The following is a 27,134-nucleotide window of genomic DNA, read 5'->3' as shown; positions in this document are numbered from 1 at the left end:
GGTCAGAGTATATCCGAAATGGCCATGTAGTTCGATGGTCAGCCGTGGTTAGTACTTACCGAAAGTGGTCAGAGGGGAAACCCACAAACTGCCGTTGAGGTGTTGGATGACCACAGCTCATCGATGCTCGAGGTGAGCGAAGGCTCTTTGGATGGTACTTACCATCTAACAATGAGAAACATCCAACAGCACTCTTCAGGTTCCTGGAACTGCCATCCCAATATATGGGGCAACAAAAGGTGCACAACTCGCTAATAATTGGAATGCTGCTGACAGGAGTAGTGTCACAACACAGAGTACATCAAACCCAGCTGAAAATAGGGCTATGTAAACGCAGGCTGTTCTGAGTGCCCATGCTAACCACAGTTTACTGGCTACAGTGCCTACAATGGGCATGCGAGCATCAAAACCGGACCTTGCGTGATTGGAAAATGGTTATCTGGTCTGATGAATCACGTTTCCTGTTGCATCATGTGGACAGCTGGGTATGTGTGCGTCGTTTACCTGGGGAAGTGATGGCACGTGGATGCACCATGGGATGAAAAAATGTCGTAATCATGCTTTGGGCGATGTTCTACTGGGATACCCTGGGTCCAGTCATCCATGTGCCAGGCACTCTGATGTCTACCACCTGCCTAAGTATCATTGCTGACTAGGTACACTCTTACATGGCAATGGTCTTCCCCTCTGGTGGTGATGTCTTTCAGGAGGATAATGCAGCATGCCACACCACCCAGATTGTTCGAGACTGGTCCGTGGAACATGAGGAAGACTTCCAGGTATTGCCCTGGCTTCCAAATTCTCCATACATCAATCCCATTGAGCATCTGTGATTTGTGCTGGAACAGCAACTCCGATCTGCAGCATCTCAACCACGGACCTTACAGGAGTTAAAGGATCTGGTCATGAGCTGGTACCAGATACCACAAGACATGTTTAGAAATCTTGTACGCCCATGCCTCGGCAGGTACGAGCTGTTTTGGCTGCATGTGGAGAACCAACATCATATTAGGTAGGTGGTCATAACGTTTTGGCTCATAAGTGTATAAACAATCAGTCTGTACATGACATTTCACTGAAGATCCCTAAGTCTATAATTTGTGATGTGATTTGCAAATGGAAGTGAACTGGTGCTGAAATTGTAATGAAGCGACTGCAAAACCTTCAAAGCCAATGGAACTTGACAGGCGAGACCCTGCAAAGAATCATCCACTTGTAATAGAGGTCAATGTTATCGCATCAAACACAGGCCCTCAGTGAGACGATTAGACCATGTCAGCACCAGTACAGCATGCAGGATGGCACGATGTGGGTTACCATATCTGTGCAGCCATCCCGACTAATGCCAGATGCTGTCTTGCTTAGTGTACAGTCAGATTTCTGGGACCATTGGCCAATGGAAAGTTGTGCTTTGTATTGACTGGTCTACCAGCACCTTTGAGGGTAGCACAGTTGGTATAATCGCCGTCCTCTCCACACTGGGTGGAAAAGAACCCAGTTCAAATCCCTCGATGACATCAGGAATTTTTATGGGCTTTCTTCACAACATGGCTGAGGTAGTTTGTCTCAAGTGAGGGTATTGTGTTTTTTTTCTGGAAACACAGGTTTTTTGTGCAGCAACAGGAAAAATTACCACAGAACACATGCAATTTACAGACATAATATACAGTGGCGGACAAAAAAACTGCATCACCTTAAAAAAAGTAACATATATCGTTTGATTATAATCATTTTGTTTGTGGCAAAGCAAATGTATTGCATCAGATAACGCTTCTATTGCATCAGACATTCATTGCAAGGTATTGCATCAGCTGTTTCTATAAATATGGCATTGGAAGGGTATACATGCTCATTAGTATCCTGTTTTTCAGAGGTTTAAGCATGGCTCCATATGTTCAGTTGACATCAAGAAAAAAAAAAAGTGTAGCTGTTGCTCTGTCCCGGGAAGGGCTTTCTATAGGCTATCAGGCTATCACTGATAAAATAGGCTGCCACCAGCATCCTGTGTGCTGAAATTAAAGCACGAAACTGGTGATGTGAAGAGAATTCTGGATCAGGCCATAAGAGCATGACTACGCCTTCCTAAGATCAATATTTAAAATGGCTATGCCTTCCTAAGATTGATATTTAAAATGGCTATGCCTTCATAATTGCCATGCTACTGGTCTTGATCTAAAACTGGACTTTGAGATGGCCTCTGGTGTTGAAACAGGGTGCACGAACTATACAAACACAGCTTTCAGAATGTAGTCTGAACTGCCTATCAGCCCAAGAAGCCTTTGTTGACCCAACAAATGAGGAAGAAGCAACCTGCTTTGTCTAAAATGCATGTTTCATGGATAAAAGAGCAATGGGACACAGTCATCTTTTCTGACAAATTGAAATTCAACCTGCATGGCTCAGATGGGAAGCGATATATCAGAAGATGAAAATCGGAGGCATGCCATCCTGACTACATAACAACAACTGTAAAGTTCTCCTCTGGTCAGATGGTCTGGGAATGCATAACAAGCAAAGGGGTGGGGCAAATTAAGTTTATTAATGGAATGGCGAATGCAGAAACCTACACTGCTATGTTATTATTATTATTAGCTATATGGTGCAAGGAAGCCTGAGGCTTATGCTGCACCAGCCAAAAAGAAAATTCCTGAGCCACTCTGAGAGAGAGAGAGAGAGAGAGAAAAAAGGGAATCAACAAGAAAGAGAAGAATGATGATATCCAGCTCAGGACTCTGGGTGTGCCATGCCCATACTCACCAGATGTGAGCCCCCGGGGTGTTTTTTTGTAGGAGTGTCTGAAACCAGTTATTAGGGATCATCACACAGACATCCAAAACTGCATTTTTCGACAAGACTCAGCACCTTGCATCAAAGCAAAATTGGTAAGTTTTATGCTATTTAGATTTAATGATGAGTTTGTCTTTCAAGGCTTAAAACATACTTACACCAGTTTTTCCTTGTTTTTCCTTGTTTTTCTCCCTTAAGGTGCAGTCATACCTCAGAACTGCTGGGATTAGTGTTGGACTGGCCCAGCAACAGTGCAGATTTGAACCCTATTGAAAATTGCTGGCACATAATGTCGTCTAAAATTGCTCAGAAGAAGCCAACAAGTAAGATTCAGGAGAACATTGTAAGGATGTATTACCATGAAATTGGCCAACCGTATATCCAGAAGTTGATTAATCCTATGCCAGATCATTGCAAGGCTGTGATTGCAGCTCAAGGAAGAACAACAAAATATTGAGGACTTATTTTGCTGATTTACATAATACTATTACTTGTAATTTCGGTTTGTACACGTAAATGCAATAAAATGTATGTTTGGTTGTCATGATTGCCATTTGCATGATTTCTTATATTTCCATTAATTACACATTTTACTCTTTGGGAAGATATTTATGGCAATTAGGTATATCAGGTGGAGTCTTTTTATTGGATTTCATTCACAGAGATATATATCCCATCTAACAAATGCATTTTGAACATTTCTGCAACCCACAATGCAGCGCAAAACACATTATTTGCAAAATTCACGTGTGCAGTTTTTTTGTCCGCCATTATATATAGTGCAACATGACTGAAGTTCTAATGCACCTAAAAAAACCACAACAAACATACCAGTCTAAGCGTCGTGCATAGGTGTAGTGGATACCCAAAGAAAGCTATCTGCTGGACGGTTGTGCCAACAATGAAGTTTGTGGAGGCAGCTTGATGGCCATGGGCTATTTTTCATATTTGGCCTGGGACCATTGACCAAACCATGAATGGTGAGGTCTCTCTAGACGACCTGCTCAATAATGCATTACCTAAGATGTGACAGCCTATCAGGAAAGGCTCATACCTTTATCAGCAGGAAAACGCTACATGTCATACTGCTTGTGTTGTGAGCTCTTATTTCTCGTATTGGATTTTTCCTCAAAAAATAAAAAAATAAGGAATTTCATTATTGCAGTTCAAGATCCTCAAAGCAGCACTGCAGGAAATAAATTTTCCTTCACAAGGGAACAATTTTATTTTTGTTCCAATCATACAAGAACGTTTGATTGTGAAAATCTCTAACAGTTTAATAAAATTAAATATGAATGACATAACTGGCTACTCTATAGGCTCTATGAGATTGCATTGTATATTGAATGGCCAGTTTATTATTTAACCCCATCATCCAAGGAATAAATTGCTTTGTCAGAGTATGTCACGTACCCATACCAGCCTGTATAAAGCAGGTAATCAGATACTGTGTTTGTGTGCGTGCGCACGTGTGTGTGTGTGTGTGCATGTGTGTGTGTGTGTGTGTGTGTGCGCACACGTGTGCAATGTCGCAAGAAAATTGGTCAACAGTGTAAACTAACTTTGAGCACAGTCTGAGAGTCTGAGTCAGAAGTGCTAGTTCACCATTGTGGTTAGCACAATGGTTACAGTCTTCAGCCTTTCACACCAGGTGAAAGGAGCCTGGTTTTGAATCCATAACAATAGGAATAACTTTCATCTGACTTTTTCTAGAATGTAGCTGATTTCGGATGAGTATAATAGCCTTTGTCTAAAGACATTTTAGAAGGTCCGTGGAGTGGCCTCCAAGGTCCCAGATCTCAGTCCACTCGATTTTTACTTGTGGGGCACTTGAAGGCCATGCTGTACCAGGAAAAGATACGAAACGTGAATTACCTAAAGGAACCCATTCGAAATGCAATTATGTGCATAACACCGATGTGTTAATGCAAGTTCAATGTGTGGGAGAGATGCATCTGTATGTGTTTTCAAAGAATGGCAACCATGTAGAGCATGTTTTGAGAATAAAGTGACAGTTTGTTAAAAAAGTGTCCATTTTTCCTTGTATGGAGACTTTTGAATCACTCTGTGTACTGTATTTATTTCAGTAATAATTGAGGTTTTTCGTTTTCAGAAATGCCTTGGTTTCAAGAAAAATATGAAATATCTTGGTTACAATTGTTCTGCATAAAGGTTTTGAAACAAGGGCCAGTTCCAAAGCACATAGCTTTTATCATGGATGGAAACAGAAGATATGCTAAAAGAAAGAATATTTCAACCAACTTGGGGCACCACTCAGGTTTTGAAACGATACTACACGTAAGTTATATATATAATTAAATCTATTATTCCATTGAAATTATTTGAGTAATGACCTATAATGCATGCCATAGCCACACCGTGGCTGAGTTAGTCAGTCTCATGCGAGGGTAGCATGGTTTTTTCTCCTGGAAACTCAGGTTTTTTGTCCAGCAAAAGAGAAAATTGACCACAGAACACACGCAATTTACAGACAGTATATATGGAGCATAATGGCCTTAGTTGCTGATGCTCCTATAACCCTAAAACAACAACATAAACTGTGTTCATGTACTAGACTTTCTGATGTACCAATTACTAATATGCAATTAACAGTAATAGTAACATTAAAACTAGCATAACATATAACACAATAAATATTTAAATTTATCTCGTGCCCTGATTACAGTTGTACACATTGATGGGCACTCAACACCCATCAATGTACAAGTGAAAGAAATTAGCATAAACCTATCTGTTTCTATGACCCATATTCCAGTTTGACAGATTTTTTATTAATAGGTATAGAAATTATATCAAATGGGGAGTTAGTTTTAAACTAGAAATATGGGGGTTGAATTTGGTCGTAAACTGAAAATAATGGACCATTGGTCCTGACAGATAGTGGTGCATTATTTTCAGTTTACAACCAAATTAAACCTCCATTATTTCTAGCTTACAACTAAATTAACTCCCAATTTGATATAATTTCTATACCTATTAATAAAAATCTGTTAATTTGTAATACAGATTATAGAAACAGATTGGTTTATGCTGATTGCTTTTATTTATACATTGATGGGTGTTGGTCCCTGTTGGGTGCCCATCAATGTGCACAGGCTGTAATCAGCAGGAGATAAATGTAGATAATTATTGCATTCAATTGTTAATATAAGTTTTAAGATCACTATTACCCTTAGTTGCATATTACACTGCTCAACAAAATTAACAGAACATATAGAAAATGTGGTGTAACTCATGCAGCTTCCAATAAGGACATTTAATCCGAAAAAGCTCACATTACAGACGTCAATACAAGATGCTTGAAAATATGGACACATGACATCAGTGTGGCATATGATACCTTCCAATGGCTAAACAGGCTTGACAGTGGTTAACCATGCTTGATATTAGGGTGTCTACAAGATTGTGTCGCAACATATCTACCTTCTTCCACCAGCAGAGACCTAACTCACCAACTGAGAGAGGAATTGGATATTGGCTTGTAATGCGATGCCCAAGGGTGTCCCACACAATCGGATTTAAGTGCGGAGATAGGGGGAAACCCTCGGTGCCATCAGACAACTAACACAAACACAACACAATTGGATTTAAATCTGGTGATCATGTTGGCCACAGAAGTCATTGGATATCTTCAGTTTCAAGATATTCCACCACCACTTGAGATCTATGTGCAGTGGCATTGTCAGGGCCAGCCACAAGCATGTTCAACCAGTTCTGTCAAACAGGGTCCCATGCTCAAATGGTCTAAATAATATCATCTGCGTGTTTTTTGCATTTCTATCAATGAGCCTACCACCATCTTAATGTCTAGTTACTCACATTATTGTCACTCCAAGAGTGCTTGCGCAAGTCGACTTGAAAATTGCTAGAAGCAGAGCATATTTTTTTTTTTTTTTTTATGAAAACCCCAAACACGAAAGGTATCAAAACCTATAGTACTTAGTACCGTGCATGGGTTGAAGGAGAAATATGGCGGGGGAGGGGGATACCGGAAACTTTGCTCTAGAGACTAAACATGGGTTTCACCACTTCAAGCCTCCAATAAGCAAAGTGGTGGTATTTCACCGGTCGATGAAAGTCATCTACCACCTGAAAATACTTCATTCTCAATATATATGTTTCATTTGATATCAAACATAGGGTGTTATTTAAAAATGTAATTTTTATGTTATACTTACTTTCAATATCTGTATTGTTTTTAACTTCTGGAGGTAAGGAAATAACAAACAGCACCACACAAGTAATTCTTGAATAGAGCCCCTGCAAATTTTGAGGCAAGCCCCTGGGCATTGTGCATGAAAAGAAAATCTGGACCAAACTGCACCCTTAAAAAGTCACACATAGGGTTCAAGAATCAGTTCTTGGTATCTTTGCATAGTTATTCCCAAAAGTTTAATTTCCATTACCAGAGGTATTTGTGCAGTGTTAAATTTAATCTTGGTGGTCGACGAACATCCAATTTAGAGCCAAGGACTATAATTTTTGTCCTGGTTGGACTAATTTTAACTTGTTTTCAAGTGTTCATTGTTGAAGATCAGATAAAACTTTCTTAGCAGATTTTAATGGGATTTTTTGTACTTTGTTGTGGCCTCCAGGGTTTCCCCTATATGCCGGTTTTAATGGGATACAAATCACTGGCTTCCTTACATAGAATCTACTTGAATTGAGCCTTCTTAACACAGTCCATTTGGAAATGTCTTCACCTGTGGCCGCAGCAACAGGATATCATAGGGTTCTGTCTTGCTGTTAGACCCACATAGCGGCCTGTTCTGGTGGACATAGCCCTCCGCTGACCTTGGCTAGCTCTTTTTGTAATGGTTCCTGTCTCCTGAAATGCTTCCATAGTGCTAAGACGACAATGCATAATACATTAAGCTGACGTACCATCTCTGCCTGTCCGTCTCGCTTCACATCGTCCAATGGCCAGCCATCTCAAAGAATCATCTAAATGACAATGACTTGTCATCCTGAGTACTGGAAATGTGGCTGTCCCACTGAGCATGCTATGTAATTTTCAATTATTTAATGGCTTTAGCAATCATCAATGCATTAGCGATCGTCAATGCAAGTATGAATAATTCCATACTAGGTTTGAAATTATTCACACAGATATATTTTACAAATTTTTTATATCATTACATTTAACATTAAACAAAAAAATTCACCAAAAAATGGTTGTTCATCAAAGATTCTTCATCATCATCAGTGCTCTGCCAAGGGCAATTCCATGCATATGCTCAACAACTGCTTCTCCATATCATCCTATCTTCTTTATCTTCCCATATCCATCATTTCCTCTCAGTTCTTCTGACATAGTTTTTCTCAACCTCCCTTTGGGCCTCTTCCCCTCAACTTCCCCCTTTATCAACCCTTCACCTTGCAACACATGTCGAATCCAATTTCTCTACCTATTTCAGTCAAACTTATCTTCTCACTCAAAGCCTCCCAATTTCCCACTTTATCAACCCATCTATCTTTTCCACCCTCCTCCATACTTACATCTCATACTTTTCCAATCTTAATATCTTCTATCCTCAGTGGCCATATCTCTGTTCTATAAAATACTAAATGTCATACTACTCTTTCCATTAAACCAGTTCCCAATCTTCAACCTGATATTAGTCTTTCTTCATTTCTCAAAAGTTTTTTTCTATTTTCACCCTTCCTATTTTATTATTTAACTCTCACCCATCTCTTCCATCTCTCATAACCTTTGTTTTATCAAGGGCTCATATTTACCCAAAAAGAATAGCAGTGTATTATTATTATTATTATTATTATTATCATTAGCCATATGGTGCAAGGAAGCCTGAGGCTTATGCTGCACCAGCCAAAAAAAAAAATTTTTCTGAATTACCCCGAGAGAGAGAGAGAGAGAGAGAGAGAGAGAGAGAGAGAGAGAGAGAGAGAGAGAGAGAGAGAGAGAGAGAGAGAGAAGAAAGGAATCACCAAGAAAAAGAAGAATGATGATATCCAGCTCAGGACCCTGGGTGTGCCAAGCCCATACTCACCAGATGTGAGCCCCTGGGGGCAATATATACACTGCTATTCTTTTTGAACCATTCAAAAATGGTTTTGACAATATACATTGTTAAAACCATTTTTGAATATATGTTTGTTAATGATATTTGCCTCAAGTTTTGGATCTACAAAGAAAAATAATATATCGTTTGAAAAAAGTCCGAACCAGGAATCGAGTTTATGATATTAAGCAGAATTTAATGAATTACTTCTTAAATATGAAATTAAGTAACTGATACTTTTACAAAAATGGCTAATGAAGTTATTATAAAATAATGACAATATGAAGACCCTCGAAGTGCATTCCTAGGGTTAGAGAGGGAGAATCAGATTTTTAGCCTACCCCAGCGTGATGGTGGCATCTCTTGTTTAAATTTCAAACTTGAATTATTGCTGGAAAAAAAAAAAAAAGAAATCTGTTGGGTCTCCTTATTCATATCCAACTCATTAGCCATCATTCTGAGGGTCAAACAACGATCTTTTGTCACAATTTCCCAAAATTTTGCAACTCTATCCTCATTTTGAAAGGTTGACAGATGCTCACTTCTTGGGTCATTGTGAACATCCCCATATCCATCTTTGAACTGCTTATACCATTCAAATGCACTGGTATGACTTAATGTTTCATATAATCAGTTAATCATATAATCGTTTCAATAATCAGTTTAAAGCAAAATTTGATATTTATTCATTGCTCCACTTCAAAATCATGACACAGAAAGTTAACACTGCTAATGAAACTGGTTGTTACTTGTAACCTGTCAGTCTGCTGAACAATTTCTATACCATCATCTGTTGGAGGAAGTTTGAACTACAACATACTATTTCCATTTATTTTCAAACTCATTGAACATGACCACAACAGCACCAGTCTGGAAACTTAATTTCACACCTGATAGGAAAAGGCTTTCAATTAATGGACATATTGACAGACCACACAACCACAGTTAGACTGCAGATCACAGTGGACCACAGTTTGTCCACCACCAGTTTGATACTGTCTGTCTCATTTTAATTTCTAGATGTTAATTAATTTGTTTTTAATTGTTTTGGTATTTGAGCACAGTACTAAGTACTATAGGTTTTGATACCTTTCGTGTTTGGGGTTTTCATAAAAAAAAAAAAAAAAAAAAAAACAGTTCCTTTTGAAGAAAAACTTACTGTAGAAAAGCTTAACTGTACTTGAGAACAATACAGTACTTTTACATGGTAAAAAAGTGTCTTATTTTGATTTAAATGTTTGTATGATTTAGTATAAGATATAATATTTTATATCATATAAATATTTTATTACACAGCTATATTAATGTTTCAAATATTGAATTCTCTATGTATTGAAATAATTGCAATCTTCTTTTTTCTGATATTAACATTAATATAAAGGTTAACATACATTCCTATATATTGTAATAGAACTATATTAAATTTTGTCACACTATATAGTAATGCATGTTAATCTAGAGAAAAGAAGATAAATTATGACAAGTGATTAGAAAATGCAAAAATATTTCATAAACAAGGTTTTCTCTGACATCAAGTTTATGCCCGTGCTTAAAATATGAAATCTATGCTTTAATTATTAGAGCACTGCTGAGTGTAGTCCATTTCTTGCATACATCTCGCATCCACAATGGAACAAGATTATAAATAAAGTATAATGACCCACTGTTTTTTTATTGTGTAAGTTTCGATATATATATATATCGAAACTTACTTATATATATACTGTATAGCTAATCACACACTTGTATACACAATAATACACACACATGTTGTATATTACAGGAACCACTGCTGAACAAACTGAATTCACCATAATGAAATTCTTTGCCTCCTACTTTAGAATGGCACCATATTTCATTTAGCACAACAATATTAGTACATTTGTATTAGTTGTTCTGACTAGAAGCCCAAATTATTTAATTTTGTTTATAATACTCGTGTTATAAACAAAACTAACCACTAACCTGTATCTTTCCAAAGCGTCTCTCACCTCCAATAAGCATTGGGATTTTGAAATTTAAACGATAACAAACAACAAAATTAATGCCTTACCTTTTTTATCAAAAATTTTTGCTGATAATAAATAATAGCAGCAAGGAAATTCCAAAATGAATAATCTGGCCATAATACTTTTTGAAAACATAATATAGAATGACTGCTTTGCCAGAGAAGAAAATCACTAAGATGTGTTGCACCAGAAGTCCTCACTAGTAGATCTGGCACTGTTGAGTGTGAAGAATACATGTGGTGATCCAGCAGACTTTCTGAGATATCACTAATTGAAATAATAATTATGAATTGTTAATAAATCTAACTAGAAAGCAAGTAATGCATAGAATGATAAGCCATTTATACAATTCAAATGTTCATATGGGACCAAATATAGAAATATTGTATTTGCAAATTCAACTAAAGTGAGGTTACTGAATTTTAATATAGAACATATATATGAGCCAGATGGTTTACAAGTGGTGTTAGTCCAAAATTGATGATTTTGGACTTACAGCGTTTGTCACTTGAAGAGAGTGAATCCTATTAGCATTAGCACTAGTAGAGGTATATGATGCAAGAAAGAAAGCATCAGCCAAAAAAAAAAAAAAAAAAATATATATATATATATTTTTTTCTTATTTATAGATACTGGAATGGTTGAAACATATGGAAATTACAGAAGTGACATTATATGCTTTTAGTACAGAAAACTTTAAGAGATCCAAGGAAGAAGTTGATAATTTGTTGGATATGGCACGGAGAAAATTTAAGGAGTTATTAAAAGAAAAGTAAGCATATTTATGATTTCAGTTTTTTTGTATATATTTTAAATAAAGAAAAAAATTTTCTGTTTATATGCTGGGATGACCACATAAGATCAGAGGAATTCAGATGGCAGAGAGAATACAACAACATCACCATATTTAGCACTCACGCTAGTTTGAACCACAGTTAACTCAAATGTTTATACTTGTGTCCCTTGTGTTTAACTACTCAGCTATGGCAGCCATAAATACTTGTATGTTTACTATACTTTTTATATCTTAAACAAGTTAGTTAATGTACACAGTGCACTACATTTCATGTGCATTTGTTTTTTTTTTATTAAATTAATTGAATTTTTTTATTATTCTGTGATTAATAGAAGTGAAAAGCAAATATAGTTATCTCCTTATCAATTAATTATTAAGATTATATTTAAATGTATCCTCTAATTGCTGGGATATCCAAAAGCAGAGCTCGAGGTCCAGCAGCCAACGCAGTTGCTCACTTAGCACCACCCGGGAGACACGTGTAGGGCAATTTAAGGTTATTCCTACGGACGTGTAGCAACGTTTGTCTCCCCTTTTAAATATATGTTATAAATTAATTGAAAGAATGGTTTACAATAGAATTTCATCCACAACCTTCCAACACATACCAATTGAACAAGCCGGATTCCGACCAGACCGAAGCTGCTGTGATCAGGTACTGGCACTTACCAGCCATATCGAGAACGGATTCCAAGATAAGAAGAAGACCATTGCAGTCTTTGTGGACTTGACATCAGCTTATGACACAGTATGGCGACAAGGAATGATTCTGAAATTTTTGAAGATTATTCCTTGTAAGCCCCTCGCGATCCTACTTAACAATATGTTATGCAACAGAGTGTTTGAAGTACACTTAAATGGCAGAGTGAGCAAGCCCTATATATTAAATGATGGTTTACCACAAGGATCAGTTCTAGCCCCATTATTATTTAATATCTATACTGCAGATCTTCCAACAACTGCTTCTAGGAAATTCATGTACGCAGATGACATAGCCCTGACTGCCCAGTCTACTGACTTCAATGCAGCCGAAATTGTACTTACAAAGGATCTTCATAACCTGAATAAATATTTTCACACATGGCGACTTAAACCTAATTTAAATAAAACCGAAGTTAGCTGTTTTCATCTGGATAATCATAGGGCTAACTATATGCCACAAGTGGAATATAAAGGTCAACGACTGAAACACAACCCTTTCCCAAAATATCTGGGAATTATAATGGACTGAACACTGACGTATAAACAACACCTTTGTAATATTGCAGCAAAGATAAAAACTAGGAATAACATCTTGCATAAACTCAGTGGAACAGGCTGGGGAGCAAACGCAACGGTGCTACGAACATCAGCCCTTGCCCTAGTCTACTCAGTTGCAGAATATTGTTGCCCCGTATGGCTTAATAGTGCACACTCTGTAAAAGTTGATATCCAACTGAATGACACAATGAGGACAATATCAGGCACCATTAAATCGACACCTTTAAAATGGCTACCAGTGTTATCTAACATCTATCCCCCTCATATAAGAAGAGAAATAGCCTTGCTGAAAGAATGGCAGAAATGTCAAAGAAATCCTCACTTGCCCATACATCAGGATTGCAACCCCCAGAAGCCAGAGAGATTGAAGTCTAGGAACCCCTCATGGAAGCTAGGCGAGAAACTTATCAAGTCACATTTTAATGCTGACCAGACCTGGCGCGAAGACTGGACTACTTCAAATCCCGACCACCTGGGCTTAGTCAGTGATCCATGCAGAGCTGTTCCAGGTTTCAACTTACCAAGAAAGGAATGGACATCCCTGAACAGAATCCGAACAAATCACGGAAGATGCAAGTTTTGGCTGCATAAGTGGGGAAAAACTGAAAACCCATTCTGCGACTGTGACAACGTGCCCCAGACCATCCAGCATGTCATCTCGGAGTGCCCAAAGAGGAGATTTGAAGGCTCCATCCAAGATCTACATAGTGTTACTGATGATGCTATTAAGTGGCTGAATAAACTGGACATTACATTTTAATTCATCAAATGTTACTTATAATTTTTTTCTGTAAATATTGTTTTTAGGCTTATTGTAATTTATTTATTTATTTTTTGACATTGTTACAAATGTATCCTCATTTTTTGCCATACGAAATAATAATAATAATTAAGATTATAACTTTATAGAACACTTAATAAAATTGAATAGTTTAACTTTCTCTAAACTAGCTGTTCACTCCAATTTCTACTGTATATTTATTAGTCTCTCTCACTTTCAAGTTTACTTTTATTTTAAATCTCTTTTCTCTGTGTAAAGAAAAAGAATGCAGGAATGCTTCCTGTGTTCTTTTTCTTTAATTTCAAATTTTTGGTTAAGGAGGAGCATATGCCCCCTCTGACCACCCCTGAATATGCCCCTAGGTGGCAGCAATATATTCACAAGTGACACGTTCTTATATAACAATACACACAAAGCATGCCCGGATTATCTAAAGCTAACCATGCTGCATTAAAACTACATTTAAGCTATGAATTTCTTTTTTTTCATACACTATGAAAATAATAAATATTAATTGCTGGATTTCTATTGGTCCAATTTTAAAGAAATTTGGAATGGCCTGAGAAATATTTTTAAAAGGCTCAAACATAAAATTTCATGAAAATCCGTCTACTGCGAGCTCCTCTGTTACATGCAGTTGGACAGACAGACAGACAGATGGACTTATGTGGTGAAGGCATATGCATATATGTATTTATGTGTATATGCAAACACCCAAAAACAGTAAAGCTAAAGTAAACAAGTTGGTTAATTACATAACCCAATTCAAATGTAAACTCTAGTGTTGACAAGTTACTAGCAAGTTACCCTTGACAGGTGGCAGCAGTAGTGTCATCGTACAGGGAGACATGGTGACCAGGCTTTTTTTTTTTTTTTTTTTGTAGAATGTTTCCTGGATTCTTTTTCTTTAATTTCAAATTTTTGGTTAAGGAGGAGCATATGCCCCTCTGCCCACCCCTGAATATGCTCCTAGGTGGCAGCAATATATAAATACAGCAAAGCTCCTTACATTTGACCCACCCAACTTTGATTCTGGCCTTTCACAAAAAATGCACCATTCCCTAATGCATCATTGCTTCGTGTATTGTCCTGCAACTTGCACATATAAAGTAACAAGCTACTGTATCAAATGATAAAAAAACATTTAACTCCATGAGAGAAACATCTCCCCCCCCCATAATTTGAAGTTACGGGGGAGATGTTTAGACTGGATTGCAGGAAGTTTTATTTTAGCCAATGAGTTATAAATTACTGGAACAAGTTGCCTACATGGGTGGTAGAGGCTGATAGTTTGAGGAAATTCAAAGGTCAGCTGGATGGGAGGAGGGAAACACATGGGTTGTCTATTTCCTTTTCTCTTATTAATTATTTATTTTTTAATATTTTCTTCTTATTATTATTATTTTATTTATTTATTATTATTTTTTTTTTGGCTGGTGCAGCATAAGCCATAAGCTTCCTTACACCATGTGGCCATCGCTAATACTAAATACTAAATTTCATATAGTATTTAGTATTAGCAAACTAGGCTAATACTAAATATTAGCAAACTCTTTGCAAACTAGGCACTGGCCCCACTGGGACTTTTTTTGTGATTATTTAAACTCTCCAAGAAATATACTATCCAATCAGATGCATTTCTGAACTGAAAACAGCATTTCACAAAAACTGAGCAGCTCAATTTGATTTATATTTTATTTTTTATGGCTGTTTAAAGGTTCAATTTCTGAAAACATTCTAATATCTTTCTGTACATTAAAATAATTTTCCTCCTAGTGATATTTATATATTATTAGGAGGAAAATACTAGGAGGAAAATTAGTCACGCGTGGTCATGCACTACGTTTATCTAATACGACCATGCAGTACCATTCTTGATTTCCATATGTAACGTATTAATTTAATTATTAAATAAACTAAATGCAACGAAGCATAACATTTTAAGAGTTTAAGATTCTATATCTATATAATATCGGTGTAGATAGACCATAGACAACTCTTAAAGAAAAACTACAATCGTAGTGTGAAATACACCCACCAATGAAAAGCCAACTAGCTTTGAAACAGTCCATCTGGGTGGTGGCACCCACTGAGAATAAGTAGCAATAGTCTTCTCTATTAGTGAAGCATTACTTATTCGAGGTAGTGCAATACTTGGTAACTTGTTGTGAAGGATGAGATACAGATGAAATGATGCCTTTCACACTACGATCGTAGTTTTTCTTTCTCAGCTATGATACATATTTATGTATTCATAGCTGAGAAAGCTGAGCACACGGTGTCAAACACACATGGTGTCTGTAAGTATTTTATTTTATTTTATCAAAAGAAGCGAGCAGGGGGCAAAGCCCCCTTGTAAAATATTATTTAATCTTTGTTACAAAGTTGGTAGTCTGATAGAAAAATTATATTTTATAAAAGTATTTAATCAGATTTTTTTCAAATTAAATTTTACTTTTTCTTCCCTTGTTTTTCCCCAGAGAAAAGATTAAGAAGTATGGCATCCACATTCAGATTTTGGGTGACCTAACGCTCCTTCCACCAGATGTGCAGTCACTTGCTGCTGAAATAATGGTGTTTTCTAAATCATTCACTAGGTCAGTTACATTTTGATATAATATTGTTTAGTATACAGTAATTAACATTAATATAATCCATGGCTTTACTATTATGGCTCCTTTTAACTTGGTGAAAAAATACTTGATTTAAAAATCTTCATTCTCCTTTACACTCTCTCTGTAACATCAAGACATCGTCTTTATAGAGTCTGCATTTCAAGTGTAATTTATCATTTACCCTCTAACGTATTTAAAATCTTAAAACTTTTCTTAGTTAAAGAAGATTATCTGATAACTTCAGTGATAAATTCTGAATTTTTGGTTAATTTTTTCTATTTGTTATAGGTTTTTTTTAAATATATGCTTTGCTTACACATCCAGAGAAGAAATATGCAGTGCAGTAAGGGATGTAGCAGATGGCATTAAGAGTGGGCAGATATACATAAAGTAATGATTTCTAAATATTTTTGTAGTATTAATTTAATTTATACTTCTCTATCTTTGGAATGGTGAAGTTGCTTAAAAGTATTGTTTATTTATTTATTTTTTGTAATTGGAAAGAAATTACTTATCTCAATTTAAGAAATTTTTAAAGAGCAATTTCTTATGTGAATATATAGTACCAGAGTAGTCTTTTGTACTTCTGCTCTGATCTATAAAATTCTCAGTTCAATTAAGTCCAAGTTAATTGAACTTATAATGTAGAAATTCTGATTTCACTTCTGCAACTTCCAATTAGCCATCACTAGATTATATGCAGTTCAACTAAAAATTAGGGCTATTCCACACAAAATGTAGAATATGTCATTTTTAATTTTTTGTTAAGTTTGATTTGATTTTGGTAAGGATTTTAGTCACAAAACTCCTATTACAAAACTCATTAGACTACACTAGTTCTCTCTACCTTCACCAAAATCGAGGAGTAGGAAAAGATTGATTTTTGAATAGAATGAGTTAGATGAATACAGTAGCATAGCTACCCTTTTTTGGGCCCAGAGGCAAAGAACATGTTCAGGCTCCTACTTAATTAATGAAAATTGCAAAAACAGGAGACAACCAAAGAGGCTGGCAATTGCCTTGCCTGCCTACATGGTAGCTACGCCACTGGATGAATATCACACCCAGCATGATACCAGGCTTTATTATTTCTAAATTCACTAAATTCAAATTGAGGAAGGGCGGATGTCGGATACATGTGCGGAAATTCGCCTTTAGCCAGCGGGCAGTTGGTTTGTGGAATAGACTTCCATCGCTTGTTGTTGAAGTTGATAGCCTAAACAAATTTAAGGCTCAGCTGGACAGGTATTTCGAACGAATTGAGGGGTGAAATGGGAGTAGTGGTTGTTTTTTTTTTTTTTTTTTTGGCTGATGCTGAATAAGCTTGCTTTCTTGCATCATATGCCTCTACTAATGCTAATGCTAAAATGCTAATTTGCATGAAGTGCCTAAAATAAAATGAAAGCAAAGCTCTAACTTTTATATTTCCTTCTACCAAATGGTACAAATGATATAATTTGTAAATCCAGTTAAATCTGATATATTTCATATTATGAAAGTACAACTTTAAAAATTATCAGCCATTAAATAACACATTGAAACCAACCCAGTGATAACACTTCAATCAGTGAAAGATGCATTTATCAATTTAAAATCATTTATTGCAGAAAACTTAGCTCTGATGGGATGCTGCAGAGAAGGATATTCTGGCAATACAATACCTAACCTAATCCTAATGATGATTCCTTAATCCTGATTCCCATCGACTTAAATCATTCAGTTATATTGTTGACATCACTATTGCTGTAAACCTCTTAGCTCTGTAAATATTCACTGTGATTATTTATATAGAACTAAGAATAACATATTTAACTGTGTAAATCACCGAGGATAAATCTGTGCAATTAAGTTAGAAAAATTTAGTTTTCTGTATTATTCTAGAATGTATGAATAAAATTTTCTAATAGCATGTAGTGTATCTAGATATAAAATACACAGTTATATAGTATCATTTGTACAAAGCCAAGACTTTTTTTTGCATATTTGAACAGTAAAAGGAAGGGACCAAACTATAGTATTTCACTACATAGTTGTAACAGAAATATTACCAGTGATATTAAACAGATGGTTGATGGAAAGAGTTGGTTTATGGTTATGCAGCCATTATCAACCCACTGCAGGATGGAAGCCTCCTCAACAATTCATGCTGAGGGAAATGGACCATAATCTGCCACGCTGGTCCAGTGCGGGTTGACAGATCGACCGTATTCAGCAGTCAGGGGCTTGAACCCCGGTCTACTCAAAGGGCGTGTGCCACTGCACTCCCGCTCCTGCCCACTCGGCTACGGAGGCCGTCTGTTATGCAGTACATCATGCTATTTTTCATATTATCTTAATATACTGAGCAATTGAAAATGATCTTTCTGATTTCAAAAATTGTGACTAAACTAATAGAGATACACTAAAAAAATAAGTTACTTTTAGTTAGGCAGTCTTTAATTGTTCTTTTTAAACTAACAAAGTTGGATAGGCTTATTCCATGTGGGGATGCAGACACTGAAAGTTTAGGATGGCATCTCATCCTGAGAAAATGTCTTGTGAATTTTTTTCTAATTTAAATACTGTAATGAAATTTGTGGCTAGTACTCAATGAGAATTTCATTAGAGGTACAATCAATTCTCAATTTGTGTGCCCTTCATTTACACATTATTATTACTGTTGCCAAATAATATATCATCACTGATATTGCAATCTGTGGTATATCACAAATGAGGAATTCTTTAGGAAAGGAGATGCCAGAAGTTTATCAAATTCTAACAGGGAGCTAAATGATTTTGTAATAACTGAAAGAAAAGTAGAAGAGAAATTTTTGAAGTTAAACATAAGGAAGGCATCTGGGGTGGATGGGATCTATCCAATCATACTGAGGGAGCTGCAAAGGAGGTAAGCAAACCCTTAGCCATAATTATGAGAGCATCTTTGGATTCAGGGGAGCTCCCTGTGAACTGAAGATATGCAAATGTATGCCCAATTCACAAAGGGATATCAAAGGGTGATGTGAAAAATTACATATTGTTTTACCTGTTAGCTTAACAGCTGCAAAGAAAATAATAATGGAAAATAATGGTTAAAGAAGTAATCCAGGACCATCTAGACAGAAGTGCAGTTATACTTCAGTCATAGCATGGGTTTGATAAGAGGATTGCATACTATGATGTAGTAACAAAGGAACTGGATGCAAAACATAATTTTGATATCATATACTTGGATATCAGGAAAGCTTTTGATATTGTTGCACATCGAAGACTGCTGTACAAATTTCAGCAGTGTGGCATTAAGGGCAAGTTGCTGCTATGCAGTGGTGTAGCCAGGTTTTGAAGTGAGGGGGAGAAAAGGGATAAAATAGATGCTAATTGTTTGATTGAATGATACTTGGGAAGAAGGCACCAAGTAGATCAAATTTTTTGTGATGGGGGAGAATTTGCTCCCCCCGGCTATGCCACTGCTGCTATGCATAAATGGATGGTTGAGTGTGAGAAGGCAGAGAGCAGTAATCAAGGGACACTGCTCTTTGTGGAGTCTCCCAGGGTTCAGTGTTGGGCCCATTGTTGTTTTCTGTATTTATCAATGATATTCATGAAGGTATATCAGGTTTAAGTCCAAGTTTGCAGATGATACAAAGGTTGGCAGGGTTAGTAATGACAGTATGCTACTGCAAAAGGATCTAGAAAAGTTAGGCACATGGGCTGAGAAATGGCGATTGAGGTTTAACATTGACAAATGCAAAGTGCTGCATATGGAGAGCAGTAATTAACATATTAACATATCAAATGTGTGGTACAGCACACAGGGGAGTGGAAAATGAGAAAGACCAGAGGGTAACTGTGCAGTCAGATATGAAATTCTCTAACCAGTGAAGAAAGGCTGCCAGCAGTGGCGTATTCTGGAGGGGGAGGCATATGCCCTCACTTAACCAAAAATTCGAAATTAAAGAAAAAGAATGCAGGAGGCATTTTGCTTCTTCTCTATTTTCTCAAGGAGTTTTCAGTGTACAAAGAGCTAACTGAAAGAATCTCCAGAAAAACCAATGATTTTATTCAGTGGTGAACTATTCCAATGCAGCTGCATTTGGGCCCGATCTTGAAAGGGGACCGTTAAATTTAGAAGACAGATTCATTTCTAAGACAATTAATGAATTTCATTAATAAACGAGAATTTTTTTAAAAAAATTAAATGTAACACATTCTTATCAGCACAGCAACTGGCCATCCGAGTTTTGTTTTGACTGTGCCACGCTTATAGAAATAGTATCAAATAAAAGATAGTTGTGAAATATTCAGCAAAACCAGTGCCAAATATACATATACACAACGTGTACATCACATTTCATTTTTTTCTAGTGTTGAATTTATTTTACATTTTTTGTGTGTGTGGGTACACTGATTGTTGTCGCAGGGCAATATGTTTTATTTAACAATACACAAATTTGTCACATAACAGTCTAGCTGTGGCCAGCGTTATCATTTTAGTGCCTTAGATTTGTTTTTTGTTTTCTTTCTTTCCTTTTTTTTTGTTTATCTGAAACAAAAAACTACAGGACTACGAATGAGTTATTACTATGCTAATCAGAGACATATAAATTGCCAGATTCTTCGATCCTCACCCATGTCAAAGATGTTCTGTAAGTGACCGATGCAGTTGGAGGAACCCTTTGTGTAATTAGCGTTTATCTCATGGTGTTCAGAGAGTAAATTAAACAATGGCAAGGAAGAGTAAAACATCTACTTCAGTCGCCCCAAAATTAGTGGGTTTCGACCACACAAGTTGTTTGTCCAACATGTCACTCCAAAGCATGCAGTTTCATTAAATTTATGGTTTTGAGGTCATTTGCTATTTTCACAATGATACTGGACTTTGTGGCTTTTAATACATTTTATAACCGTTTTATATGTCTCTGTTCTGTTTTCGCTTGGGGTGGGAAAATTTGTTGCAAAGTTACTTGAAGGAGAAACTGGGGAAATGAGAGTGGGAAACGAAACAAAAAAATTCAGCCAATCAGATATTTTTATTTTGCTTTATTGGCACAGAAAGAAAGTTCTGCAGCTCTTATCCTGTACTATTCTGTGATTCTGCATTGCCAAGTGTACTGATTTTACATTTTCGAGTTTCTCAGAACAGAGCACAAAAAAAATTCACCCACTGCAAGCATTCTTTTCTAACATGTGATAGAAAGGCTGAAAATGTAAGTAAATTTATTATTCCAGTTTTCATTAGTTTACATGATGGACCATTCACAAACATAGGTGACCTGGCCATAAGACTTACTGGGGAAACCGAGGTGGGCCGGAGGCTGGAGACCGATGTGCAATTGCATGGCCATAAACACTGTTGTGAGGCCACTAAAAGTTTTCTCTAGTAAGAATTTTTGACCCAGTCTGCCTCTGTTCACAAATGTTTAATGATCCATGATGTATGTGATAGTGAAAAGGTCGTCCAGTTTTGATAATAATGTTACTCATTGCTGTAGATTTCTTATTTTTTTTTACTATTCTTTGCACATTACAAAAATTAATTACAGAACTACAGAATGATCTGTAATTTTGTTACTCTGGTGTCAGTATTTTTTTTTTTATTGCTGGATCATTTACAGATCAGAGAAAAATATTATAATAGGAATTTCCACCTCACTCAGAACTCTTCAACTTCCTTTCTTTGAATTCAACGGTCTAATTTTCCTAATATGGAGGGCCACTTTATGCTGGTTCACTTTTCAAATTACTGGAGCAGACTGCCCAGAACAAAGATTCAGTAACTTAAATCATTTCTGCATGCAAACCACTGTTCTGAAGAGGTGTAACAGAGCATTGACGAAAACTTGCCCTTTTTCATTTGTGATGATTCAGTTACTTTGAGTAGGTAACTAATTTTATTTTTTTCATTTATGAATTTTCATATTAAACTATAGTGTGTAATTTTGGCCCTTAACATGAAAGTGTTGGCTATATATTAATCAATGACTAATTAATCAATGGCTCAAAGATGTTAAATCTAAGAACTGGCTCTGCAAATTAGACAATGATTATTTAAAATGTTTTTGTAAATATTGTAAATGCACGCTGACAGCCAAATTAAGTGGTATTGAAAGGCATCGTATAATACAAACAAATCACAAGAAAGCCGAAGAGACCTTTAGTTTTCAGCATCAGAGTATTGCCGTTCAAGAAAATTGGTGATACAGAACGTGCAATGGCAAAAAGAAGCACAGCATTTTTCATAGCTATGCAGGGGGATGGAGGTTTTCTGGGCCTTCTTTAAGAAAGGATTGCAAAATTTCTTTGTATTTTTTTTAAAGCTGATGGTCACTCAGACCATGGGCACTGGCAGCATGGTGCAAGGTTGTGCAAAGTACACCATCTTGCACCATGGACATTCATAGTCCAAAAGTGGTGCAAGAGTACCTTTGGATATCGAAGTAATTTATTGAAACATTAAAACAACACAAGTCCTTTCTTCCACAAATCACAAAATGTTGGCTCAGCTGTACACGTAAATCAGTGAAACTTAATTAAAATAAGCATTTTTTTCCCAAAATTTGGTGAACAAAAATTTATTTCCACATGCACCACCTTGAAAAATATTCTGCTGGTGCCCATGACTTCAAAGCCACCCAATATGACAGTGTGATGGAGGGGAAGTTGGAATGGAAAAAGACAGCGGTGGTTAAAATATCTTACTTTTTCAAACCTTACAAAATCATAGGATCATGAGAACATATTGCTAGGGCCCCTACCAGGGCCTTGAAGGGGCCCTGAAGCTTAAGCTTCACTGTAAATCTGCCTCTGCACGTACTTCTATTATTCTTTCCTTTTATAATTTTCTTATATACACGTGTATTTCATAAATTTGTTTGTTCCGTGTGTTCTATTGCCAAATGTTTGGAAATAATATATTATTGTCATTTTTTGTGATTAATATTATTATTCACATGCTTTCCTATATTCAAATAAAGATAATAATCAATAAAACATTGATCAATCAATAAAACATGTGCACGTATAAGTGTTCCTAGGTCTATCTAAAAAAAAAAAAAAAAAAACATTCAAACACCGACTGCCAATGCCCCCCTTTATGATGATACCTGAATACACCACTGGCTGCCAGGACAGCATATGGGGCTTTGTCAATGATATACGGGAATTTTGCTAGCAAGAAGGTGATTATCCCTTTGTATAAGGCAATGGTCAGGCACACCTTGAGTACTGCATACAGGTCTGGAAGCCTCATTTCATTTCAGGATGGATGTAGAGCTGCTGGAACGAGTACAGAGAAGGGCAGCGTTCTCTGTTCAAGAAAGGCTTCAGTTCTGACAATTGCAGCAGCTGGAGACCAGGCACCTGCAGGGTGATCTGATTCAGGTGTATAAGACCTTGAATGGTTTGAGCAAGGTCAATGCTGATGGGATTCTTCTTCTTTCTCAAATTATGCACCTGAGGAGGCATAAATTCAAATTGAGGAAAGACAGTTGTAGAATAGATGTGCGGATATTTGCCTTTAGCCAGCAGGTGGTTGATTGTTGGAACAAACTTCCATTACTCATTGTGGAAGTTGATGGCTTAAATAAATTCAAGGAGGACCTGGACAAATGTTTGGAGCAAATGGGTAGGTGAAATGGGAAGGTTTTTTTTTTTTTTTTTGGCTGATGCTTTCTTTCTTGTATCATATACCTCTACTAGTGCTAATAGAATTCACTCTCTTCAAGTGACAAACGCTGTAAGTCCAAAATCATCAATTTTGGACTAACACCCCTTGTGAACCATCTGGCTCATATATATGTTCTATATTAAAATTCAGTAACCTCACTTTAGTTGAATTTGCATATACAATATTTCTATATTTGGTCCCATATGAACATTTGAAATGTATAAATGTCTTATCATTCTATGCATTACTTGCTTTCTAGTTAGATTTATTAACAATTCATAACCATTATTTCAATTAGTGATATCTCAGAAAGTCTGCTGGATCACTGCATGTATTCTTCACACTCAACAGTGCCAGATCTACTAGTGAGGACTTCTGGTGAAACACGTCTTAGTGATTTTCTTCTCTGGCAAAGCAGTCATTCTATATTATGTTTTCAAAAAGTATTGTGGCCAGATTATTCATTTTGGAATTTCCTTGCTGCTATTATTTATTATCAGCAAAAGCTTTTGATAAAAAAGGTAAGGAATTAATTTTGTTGTTTGTTATCATTTAAATTTCAAAATCCCAATGCTTATTGGAGGTCAGAGATGCTTTGGAAAGATACAGGTTAGTGGTTAGTTTTATTTATAACACGAGTATTACAAACAAAATTAAATAATTTGGGCTTCTAGTCAGAACAACTAATACTAATATTGTTGTGCTAAATGAAATATGGTGCCATTCTAAAGTAGGAGGCAAAGAATTTCATTATGGTGAATTCAGTTTGTTCAGCAGTGGTTCTTGTAATATGCAACATGTGTGTGTGTATTATTGTGTATACAAGTGTGTGATTAACTACAGCCTTGATCAAAGAGACCCTTTAAGAATTCCTGACAAGTGGTGCTTCTTACCAAGAACTGCCTGAAAGTGAACAGAATGTTACCAGAGGATGGTGAGTCTGTGATGATTAGTGGTAAAGAAAAAGAAAGATGATAGGTGTGTTACAAGCTAAATCACCACAAGAAAGTATGGTAAAAATATGTTTAGACAATTTGAGTACATCAATTAGACAATTTGATGTACTGACACTTTTTAGTGTCAATACATCATTATGGGCAACTTTAAATAACCTTCATAGACTGTAAAGTGTGGACTGGCAATACATCAAGCAAGGTCAGTTTTTAAATTGATTGGATGAATGGATTAGAACAGATGAATGGAAATTTGCCTTTAGCCTGTGGGTGGTTGATTGTTGGAACAAACTTCCATTGGTCATTGTGGAAGTTGATATCTTAAATAAATTCAAGAAAGAACTGGACAAATGTTTGGAGTGAATGGATGGGTGAAATCAGAGGGTGTTTTTTTTTTTTTTTGGCTGATGCTGTATACCTTGCTTTCTTGCATCACATGCCTATACTAATGCTAATGGCTAACACGACAGTAAAAGTGCAAGGAGTGTAAATATCCTTGATCTCATCCTCACCAAGGATCCAAGCAGTATCAAAAAATGACAGTCAGAACTGAATAGGTTTGTTTGTTGTTTGGTTTTTAGAAGCATTAGCAACTAAGGCCATATTGCTCTGGGGATATGTAGTGGTCATTCCCTGACCTTTCTGCATCCTCTGATTTGGTGGTCACGGGCTTGAACCCCAGTCTAATCAAGAAGCGTGTGCTACGCACTGTTGCTCCTGCCCACCTGCCTATGGAGGCATCACTGAATAGGTAAAAACTGATTTTAACAAGAGTAGTCTTGTGGGCGAAGTTTTTACGGTTCCAGAAAATAGAGAAGTTTTTTCTGTTTTATTAACTTAAATTGGCTTAAATTGGCATATTAACTTATTTTCTAGAGTAGCTTTATATTCCTAGTTATGATACTTAGTTTAAATTTTAACTTAGATAGAGATTTTGTTGGTTATTACTTAGTATCGGTAACGGTATCCAATCCACGTGTTTTACAAATTTTGCAGAGCCGACGAATGGAAAGTTTTTAGCTATATTTAGCCGCTTTATTGACTAATTGTTGTATTAAATTATTTTCTATAAGTAGCTTATAGACCTAGTCAAGATCCTTGGTTTATTCTGAATTGAGACAGCAATACTTTGGAAGTTAATTAATACTTAAATGTCCATAGATTTACTGTTCATAACTTACTGCCATTGTTATACGATACAACGTTATATCCCAAACTAGATAGCATTAGCTTAGTATAGTATATAATATTATCAATTAATCAGTAAAGTTTATTAATCTTGTTAAACTTCATTGTCAATTAAATTGTACATTTTAACTAAATAGATATAATGACTTAGATTTTACAAACGTAACATAATTAATTAATACATAACTTGATACGGAAGAGATATAACGAAACTCAAAGATAATACTTGATACCGAAAAAATATATATAGATATAGTGTTACACCTGCTTTGGAATACAAGTTTAGGGTTATAATTTTGTACTGAAATTGAAATTTTATTGAAATTGAATTAAAATTATAACTCAGACCAGAACAGCAAAGCAAAAGGCTCAAGCCAAATGGAGTGCTGGGGCTCAGGGGAGAACTGACGGGGAGAGTTGCCCCCGAAATACAGCCTTTTAAAATGCACTGCTTGCTTGATGTTTGTGCAGCAATCAGGTATGGGACATGATATTGCCAAGGGGGAGGTCTTTGTGTGTGTGCAATGTAGAGTGTGAGGAAGTCAGGCGACAACACAGTGTTGTTATGGGCCTATATGAGAGCTTGAAGGACAGGGTGGATGCCCTCGAAGGATCTAAATTGAGGGGCCCATCAAGTTCTCAGCTGCCCACATCAATGCCAGAGCTTCCACTTGATCATAATGGAACACAGCGGCATCCCCCAAGGCAGAATGCACCGGTCCCACAGGAACTAGTAGTTGTTGGTGATTCTATTGTCAGAGAAATGGGGAACATGGTACGTAAAAAGGATAGGTGGAACAGGACCAGGGTATCTCTGCCAAGGGCAAAGGTTGATGACGTTGTAGAGCGGATATCATTTTTTAAGGGCACAAAAGGTGATATTGTTGTACATGTTGGCATTAATGATATTAAGTGTAGGAGACCGGTGGAATTACTTAACAAGCACAGGTCACTGTTGAAAAAAAGCCATGAATTAGGGTTGAATTTGAAAGTGTCTGCAATTCTGCCCAGACACGATAGGAGGGAGTATATGAAAAGGCCTTGTCGACCGATTTGGCC

At 36.4% G+C, this 27,134-nt stretch overlaps 1 protein-coding gene across 1 annotated transcript in view; it reads left to right on the top strand.

The window, feature by feature from the left end:
* The window catches only part of LOC150081308 (uncharacterized), a gene marked incomplete at its 3' end in the record, with an annotated part of 152,467 nt that overhangs the window by 9,612 nt on the left and 115,721 nt on the right, over positions 1 to 27,134 (top strand). The window contains exons 2-6 of the mRNA XM_090380156.1: positions 4,901 to 5,085; positions 11,470 to 11,612; positions 16,158 to 16,274; positions 16,581 to 16,682; positions 24,233 to 24,455. Of these exons, the coding sequence (XP_090236282.1) occupies positions 4,903 to 5,085; positions 11,470 to 11,612; positions 16,158 to 16,274; positions 16,581 to 16,682; positions 24,233 to 24,455 (768 nt within the window). The remainder of the gene's footprint in view (positions 1 to 4,900; positions 5,086 to 11,469; positions 11,613 to 16,157; positions 16,275 to 16,580; positions 16,683 to 24,232; positions 24,456 to 27,134) is intronic.

The sequence above is a fragment of the Mastigoproctus giganteus genome, chromosome 8, assembly GCF_048544385.1.
Source record: "Mastigoproctus giganteus isolate SK-2022 chromosome 8, ASM4854438v1, whole genome shotgun sequence".
NCBI classification, from domain to species: Eukaryota; Metazoa; Arthropoda; class Arachnida; order Uropygi; family Thelyphonidae; genus Mastigoproctus; species Mastigoproctus giganteus.
This window is presented reverse-complemented; position numbering and strand designations above follow the sequence as displayed.